This window comes from Bos mutus, chromosome 11 (assembly GCF_027580195.1).
Source record: "Bos mutus isolate GX-2022 chromosome 11, NWIPB_WYAK_1.1, whole genome shotgun sequence".
In the NCBI taxonomy this organism is placed as follows: domain Eukaryota; kingdom Metazoa; phylum Chordata; class Mammalia; order Artiodactyla; family Bovidae; genus Bos; species Bos mutus.
This window is the reverse complement of record NC_091627.1, coordinates 7,707,720-7,715,715: the sequence shown is the minus strand read 5'-3', so window position 1 is coordinate 7,715,715 and position 7,996 is coordinate 7,707,720. Positions and strand designations below refer to the sequence as shown.

At 45.2% G+C, this 7,996-nt stretch overlaps 1 protein-coding gene across 1 annotated transcript; it reads left to right on the top strand.

The window, feature by feature from the left end:
• The first annotated feature begins 258 nt into the window (after positions 1 to 258).
• Positions 259 to 7,637, top strand: SET (SET nuclear proto-oncogene). Its single transcript, XM_070378889.1, has 8 exons — positions 259 to 718; positions 2,142 to 2,199; positions 2,833 to 2,975; positions 3,305 to 3,408; positions 3,509 to 3,622; positions 4,192 to 4,362; positions 4,458 to 4,604; positions 5,847 to 7,637. Exons 1-8 carry the CDS (start codon positions 646 to 648, stop codon positions 5,868 to 5,870), a joined length of 834 nt encoding a protein of 277 aa, XP_070234990.1. The 5' UTR covers positions 259 to 645; the 3' UTR covers positions 5,871 to 7,637.
• Positions 7,638 to 7,996: the final 359 nt, after the last annotated feature.

Here is a 7,996-nt window from a genome sequence, read left to right as displayed (position 1 = left end):
GCGCGCAAATGTCCCGGGTCGGGCTGGAGAAGGGGAAAGCGGGGGAGGGGAACGCGGCGCAGGGGGGCCGGGCCCCGTACGTCGCGGCGTTCCTTCCTCCCGCCTCTTCGCCAAGCCCTGTGTCTCCTCGCCGCCGCTCCGCCCCCCTGGGTCCCGGCGCCCTCAGCCAATGACGAGGCGGCGCGAGCCTCTTCGGCCGGGGGCGGGGCGTGCGCGCGAGGCCTGGCGCGCCTGCGCCCTACCGCCCGCCCCTCGCCGTGAGGAGGAGGAGGTGGAGGAGGAGGCGGCTCGGAGAGATCGAGCAGCGAGCTGGAGCGCGGAGCGTGAGTGAGGGAGCCTAGCCGCCCGCCCGCCCGCCCGCCCGCCGCCGCCGCCGCCGCCTCTCCTCCGTAAGCAGGAGCCCGGGCCGGGGCCCGGCACGCCGCCCGCCCCCCACCACAGCCCCTCCCTCGTCGTCAGGCCGCGAGGGCAGCGCGCGCGAGCCCAGGGGGAGGGACAGCGAGCGAGCGAAAGAGCGCCGGGAGGAGGCGGCCGGACCGAGCGAGCGCCCGCGCGTGTGGCGTGAGGGGAAGCCGCTGCCCGCCCCCCCCTTCGCCTTCCCTTCTTTCCCCCTCCCCGCTCCCCCCCCGACCGCGGAGCAGCACCATGTCGGCGCCGGCGGCCAAAGTCAGTAAAAAGGAGCTCAACTCCAACCACGACGGGGCCGACGAGACCTCAGGTGAGGAGCAGGCGAGGCGGGGGCCGGCCCGCGCCGCCATCTTCGCCGTCCGCCCGGCCGCAGGCCGCCGGCGGGGCCCGGGGCGCGCGGGGCGGGGGGGGGGGGGGCCCAGCCGGGCGGACGGGCCGGCGCGCGCCTCGGCGCCCTTTTTTTTTTTTTTGTTGCGCGCGAGGCCCGGGGCCGGGTGGCGCCGCGGCGGCGAACAGCGCTGCGAGGCGGGGGCGCTGCGGCCTGCTCGGCGCGGGCGGAGGAGACCCCCCCTTCCTCTCCCCCCCCACCTCGCTCTCCTCCCCCTCCCTCCCTCCCGAGAAGCCTCTCTTTATTGTGCTCCGCCATGATGCCTCGCTCCCATCAGCCGCCGCCGCCGCCGCCACATGGTGCGGCCGGACGCGGCCCCGCGCCCGGGCCTTCGCGCGGCTATCCCCCGCCACCCCGCCGGCCCCTCCGCGCCCGGCCCTGCGGGCGGCGCCCCCCGCACCCCCATCCCGGAGGCCGGCCCCGGCGCGGCCCTTGGCCTCGAGTTGGGGCGGGGTGGGGGCGCGGGGAAGCACGCGGCCGGTGGCGCCGCGGCCCCGGGGCCGCTCGGAAGATGCTCAGGCCGGCCTCGGACCGTCCCCCACGTGGGGTGGCCAACCCCGTGGCGGCAGCTCGCTGAGAAACTCGGCTCGGCGGCCCCGGCGTGTCGGAGGAGGGTCTTTACAATGGCTCGTTGGCAGAATCTCCTGGCCTTGTCCGTGAAGGCTTTTCTCGGCAGGGGGGCTACACCAACCCGGGCTGGTTGCCGGAAATGAACCGCGCGATCCGGCCCCTTCACGCCCACTTAGCTTTGTAGGTTTTGCGGTCTTCACCCGACAAAAGGGCACCTTTTCCTTAGCACACCCCCCACCCCCCACTTTGCTTCTCTCGGTTCTTTGGCTCAGTTTCTGACTGCATGCTTGCTCGTTGTAAGTGCTCCAAAGTCGTGTGGGGCTGCCTCTGAGATCAGCCCGCCTGAAAATGGGGTTGGAAGATAAACTGGAGTGTTTACAGTGTTGGGGTAGTTTGAAGGCCTTCCCCGTCTTGCAGGCATGTCTGATGTCTTAACAGTAATCGATACTGAGCAATATTTTCAATATTATAAAAGGTACTTCCAACATGGAGATAGGTGGTGTCCTAATTTTTGATATTGTTGGTTTCCGTATTCTAGCTACTCTTTCGTAGTCTTAACAGTATGATTTGTGAGCACTCTTCTAATTGAAAAGTAGTTTGTCAACTGCACGCATGAACACGTGGAGAGCATGCCTTGTAGTAGTAGGCAGGTTTTTTTAAAAGGAGCTTTATTGATATAACTCACGTCACAGACTGTTAACATCAGGAAGGAAAACTAGTTAAATTTATCTTCAAATTTAGTATTGAGTCTTCTTCATGCACCTTTTTCTTGCAGAAAAAGAACAGCAAGAAGCAATTGAACATATTGATGAAGTACAAAATGAAATAGACAGGTAAAGTTTTTCTCAGTTTACTTTGAAGTTTTCTGACCTGATTATGTTTTGGTAATCATTGAAACTATGGCCAAGTAAATCTGTATCTTTTGGCTAAGTGGAGATGACTATAACTGGGAAATATTAGGATTCAGTGTTATTTTTTTCTGTGATATATTTGTAGGTCACCAAAAAGTTGGTAATGAAAGTACATTGACCTTGTATAAAGATTGGGATTGCTTTCATAGGGTGAGGAATTGTTGCAGTGTGTGGACTTTTGATAGTGTAGTATTTTAGCATTAGTGTTGCTCTGACTTGCCTAATAACTGTTACTTGATTGGCAGCTTTTTCTTCTTGAGAGAAACAGTTGAGGTTAGCCTAGTAATGGAGTTAGATAAAGTATAAAATGTTACCAAAATGCTGTTTTGGCACTTTAAGAACTGTCAGTTACTGAGTGCCTGTTGGCAAAGCTTATTAGATTGCCATCTCAATTTTGAGTTGAGTCTCTGACTGCAAAAATTTAGGTGATTTGGTTATTACATATAGGTACTTTGCATTGTTCTAAGGCTAACAAGAGTCAGTAATTTTAATCTCAGCCGTTTTTGTATTTGTTAAGTACCATCGTTGGTCAGTGTGTCTTTTCATTTGCTTCAGACTTAATGAACAAGCCAGTGAGGAGATTTTGAAAGTAGAACAGAAATATAACAAACTCCGCCAACCATTTTTTCAGAAGAGGTCAGAATTGATCGCCAAAATCCCAAATTTTTGGGTAACAACATTTGTTAACCATCCACAAGGTATGTGATGGCAGGGCATTATTGAAGGATATGGGATGTCCACTTGTTGTAAAGGGGAGGGATCTTGGTTGAGGACTTGATCCCACATGTTGGTTACCTGCAGAGGTTGAAACAGGGAGAGGCTTGCAATTAATGCCTTGTGTTTAGAAGAGCTCATATGCTAATGTACGGTTGTGTTTAATTACTTGATAAAAGATGATGGTAGCTCTGACTCTGAGCCATTTGGTTATTCAGTTAATAGTGGATTTATGAAAGCAAATTTGGGCAATCGTAAAAGGGATCGCTGAGTTGTACGTTTGTATAATCACTTGGTCTCCTTGCGGGTCTAGTGTCTGCACTGCTTGGGGAGGAGGATGAAGAGGCGCTGCATTATTTGACAAGAGTTGAAGTGACAGAATTTGAAGACATTAAATCAGGTTACAGAATAGATTTTGTAAGTATCTGTAACTCATTTGTCACTATGGAAATTAACTTGAGCTTTGCTTAGAAGGGCTATTTGTACTGACTTCTGATTCTCTTATTGTTTATTGTAGTATTTTGATGAAAACCCTTACTTCGAAAATAAAATTCTCTCCAAAGAATTTCATCTGAATGAGAGTGGTGATCCATCTTCAAAGTCCACTGAAATCAAATGGAAATCTGGAAAGGTATTTGAGGACTTGGGCATTAATATTTTGTATGGTTTGATTTAGTTGAACCATTTTACTAATACTTGGTATTTTGGTGATGTGTTAAATGCAGATCCTTAAAAAAGATTTGTGTTAAGGCCAAATACAATAGCTTATGGTCTTATAAGTTAATGGAGCAAGTTTTTGTAGACATGGACTTAAATCATTTTGAATTTTACATCGGTGGCTTTGTTTCTGAAGACCTATTTCTGTCTGCATTTAAGTAGTAAACATAAATATTTTAAATTATACTGTCTCAAGATACTGGTTGTTGAAGTAGAACTAATTTTATATGTATTAAAAAACCAAATCTAGATAGTAACTTTCAAGAAAAGGTGGCATACAAATTTGACAGCATTCTTTGCAGACTTAAAATCCTAAGGTTTCTTCTGTTTATTAACTGTACTTTTTATAATTTCAGATAAGAATAATAGTGTGGATCATATAATGTCCAGATTTTGCTCTGCTTTTGGGTTAAAACTTTATTTAAGTTGTAGAGATGAGGTATAGAGAGCCTATATATCATAAGTTCTTCTGTCTTCATTTAGGATTTGACGAAACGATCAAGTCAAACACAGAATAAAGCCAGCAGGAAGAGACAGCATGAGGAACCAGAAAGCTTCTTCACCTGGTTTACTGATCATTCTGATGCAGGTGCAGATGAGTTAGGAGAGGTCATCAAAGATGATATTTGGCCAAATCCATTACAGTACTACTTGGTGAGTTGAGAATGTTCTTTTATTCAAGGTTTTACTTGTTCCATTTGTTTGAAAGTGAGTTTGAAAGGTAACCTTCGATCTTGGTTTTTCCCTAGGTTCCTGACATGGATGATGAGGAAGGGGAAGGAGAAGAGGATGACGACGACGACGAAGAGGAAGAAGGATTGGAAGACATTGATGAAGAAGGGGATGAGGATGAAGGTGAAGAAGATGAAGATGATGATGAGGGGGAGGAAGGAGAGGTAAAAAGATTTGGTTAAATCCAAACAGATAATCAAAAAATTCACCGTGTTACTTTGGAGATTACATATATTGTGTAGTGAAACTGATTCAACTAGTTGTGGGAAGATTTGTAGAAAGGATAGGCTGTTTTGTCCAGGATTGAAGGAAATTTTGGTAAGTTTATTATGTCATTGATTTAATTGGTTCTACTTTTGTGGTTAGTTTTTATGACTAGTCAGTTATGTCATTCCCTAGCCAGTACTCAGTGTAAGCACTGTGGACATTGCAGCTGCCCAAACTCTGACAAATCTCCCAAATAACAAAAATAGGCATGTTTTGGACAAGCTATTATTAAATTCTTTGAGTCAAATTGAGATAGATTAGGTTTTGGTTGGATTACTTGGTCTGAAAGATGTCTGATTTGATTAGTGCTGGAAGTTAATACATCTGAAACATCACTAGGTCTTTCAAGAATCAGATTGGGATGCAGATTGGGAAATTCTCTGGTCCAGTGGGTAGGATTCAGCCCTCTCACTGCTAGGGTGTGGGTTTGATCCCTGGTCAAGAAACAGATCCTAAAAAAAAAAAGGAAAGAAAAAAACAGATCCTGTGAGCTTCGTGGCCTGAGGGGGAAAAAGTAGTTGATGCAGACTGGTGTATAGTTGGCCCTTCATATCAGTTGTATCTGTCCGTTCCCCTTCTTCAGATTCAACCAACAGCTGACTTTTTTCTTTTAATTCTCGAAAGTTCCAAAAAACAGAACTTGAATTTGCTGAGTGTTGGCAACTATTTACATTGTATTCACAACTATTTACAGTGTACTATTACAATTAATCTGGGATAATTTAAAGTACATGGGAGAATGTGAGTAGGTTGAATGAAAGTACTGTGCCCTTTTATTTAAGGGACTTCAGCATTCAGAGGGTTGTGTTCTGTTTTGTTTTGAAAATTTGTATTGGCTGTGCTGAGCTGTATGTGGGATCTGAGCTCCCCAACCAGGGATTGAACCTGTGCTTCTTGCAATGGAAGCATGGAGTCTTAACCACTGAACTACCAGGGAAGTACCCCTGAGGGTTTTTGTCTGTGGAGGAGGTTCTGAACCATCCCTCACACATACCAAGGGAGCACTGTGGAGGTTCATAAAATTCATTTCTGCTGGGATGTCATTATGTTCTGTGGGGTCCATCATGGTCCATATGAATATTGGGGACTGACCTTAGAATTAATCCTACAGATTAACTGCCTGCTTTTTTTTCTTACAGGAAGATGAAGGAGAAGATGACTAATGGAACACTGATGGATTCCAACCTTTTTTAATTTTCTCCAGTCCCTGGGAGCAAGTTGCAGTCTTTTTTTTTTTTTTTCTCCTCCTCTTGTGCTCAGTCGCCCTGTTTTTGAGGTCTCTTTTCTCCTTTATACCATGGTTCACAACTTATTTGGGGGGGAAATACCTTGAGCAGAATTCAGTGGGACAAGAATCTCTACCCCTTTCTGTTCCAAATTCATTTTTATCCCTTCCTGTCTCAACAAAAACTATGGAATCAACACCACCATGCTCTGTGGGAAAAAAAGAAAAACCTTCTGCTCCCTTAGCTCTGCTGGAAGCTGGAGGGTGCTAGGCCCCTGTGTAGTAGTGCATAGAATTCTAGCTTTTTTCCTCCTTTCTCTGTATATTGGGCTCAGAGATTACACTGTGTCTCTATGTGAATATGGACAGTTAGCATTTACCAACATGTATCTGTCTACTTTCTCTTGTTTAAAAAAAGAAAAAAAAAACTTAAAAAAATGGGGTTATAGAAGGTCAGCAAAGGGTGGGTTTGAGATGTTTGGGTGGGTTAAGTGGGCATTTTGACAACATGGCTTCTTCTTTGGCATGTTTAATTGTGATGTTTAACGGACATCCTTGCAGTTTAAGATGACACTTTTAAAATAAAATTCTCTCCTAATGATGACTTGAGCCCTGCCACTCGATGGGAGAATCAGCAGAACCTGTAGGATCTTATTTGCAATTGACATTCTCTATTGTAATTTTGTTCCTGTTTATTTTTAAATTTTTCTTTTTGTTTCACTGGAAAGGAAAGATGATGCTCAGTTTTAAACGTTAAAAGTGTACAAGTTGCTTTGTTACAATAAAACTAAATGTGTACACAAAGGATTTGATGCTTTTCTCTCAGATAAACTTAATATGACTTTCCAAGTTTGACTTGTGTAATGTTATTGTCAAACTTTTTGTCACCCTATCTTCGTATTTTTTGATACGCACTTTGCAGGATGACCTCAGGGCTATATTGATTGAGTAAAGGGATTTGAATCAATGTATTAATGTCTCCATAGCTGGGAACCCATCATGGGTATAATTTGCCATTAGTTTCTGAAATCTTTCACATCATTGAGGATACCAGATTGCTGAAAACTCGGTTCTGAATGTGTTGTACCTTTGATTTGTATCTCAAATCATTTCAAAATACGGGCTTTTATTTACTTAGATATTAATAGTGCCTGCCACCACCATCAGACAGACCTGGTGCTCCTCTGCTGAGTTAACACAGGGCAATTGTTCGCATGTCTTCACTGGCACTGTAATATGTGGCCGAGAAGACAGGCTTTCAGAGTAAGAAGTCCGTGTTGGTGGTAAGAAACTCAGGTTAGGAGTACTTTTATCTCAAAGTACCAGCTTTTTAGCATATAGCTCTCCAATGAGACCTGTCTGTGTGAATCCGAAGGAGATGATGGACTGCTCTATCTGCTAAATGCCATTGTGCATAAATCACATTTTGAGAAGCTACCTAATGCATAAGCTTTTTAATGCTGTAAAATATAGTAGCTAAAATTAAATGCCACTTAGCTTTTTCAGAGATGAATTAATGGACAGCCGGGTCAAATTCAAAGCTTTTTGATGTATAAAACTTTATAAATGGAACTACTCCATCAGTAGGCAAAGTGTAACAAAAGCCTGTCTAGATGGATAGTGTGTAATTTCTGCACAGGTCTGTAGCAAATACATCACTGTATACCGGTCAGGAATCTTGCTCCAATAAAGGAACATAAAGATTTTTTTTGACTGGGGTCATTCTCCTTGTTTCATAGAGAAATGTTACTACTTACTTTTGGATTTAGATGATAAGCTAGTTTTTCTGCTTTGTTTTTATTTGTGTTCATTGTGACTGGGAAATGGGGAGAACTGCCCCTTCAAGTAGTTCAGAAAGTATAGCATAGGTCCATACAACTACATGGAAAGGTATGTTTGGAAGTCGTGGGCAAATTAACTTACTTGAAATGTAGTCAATTCCTGAGGGGATTCAGTCTTCGATTTTGAGGTCTCAACATTTGAAGGGCTTTTCGCTACAGAAAAAACAATAGTCACTTGAAACAATATTCATAAAGTAATAACTGATTTATGTTTCACAAAGTG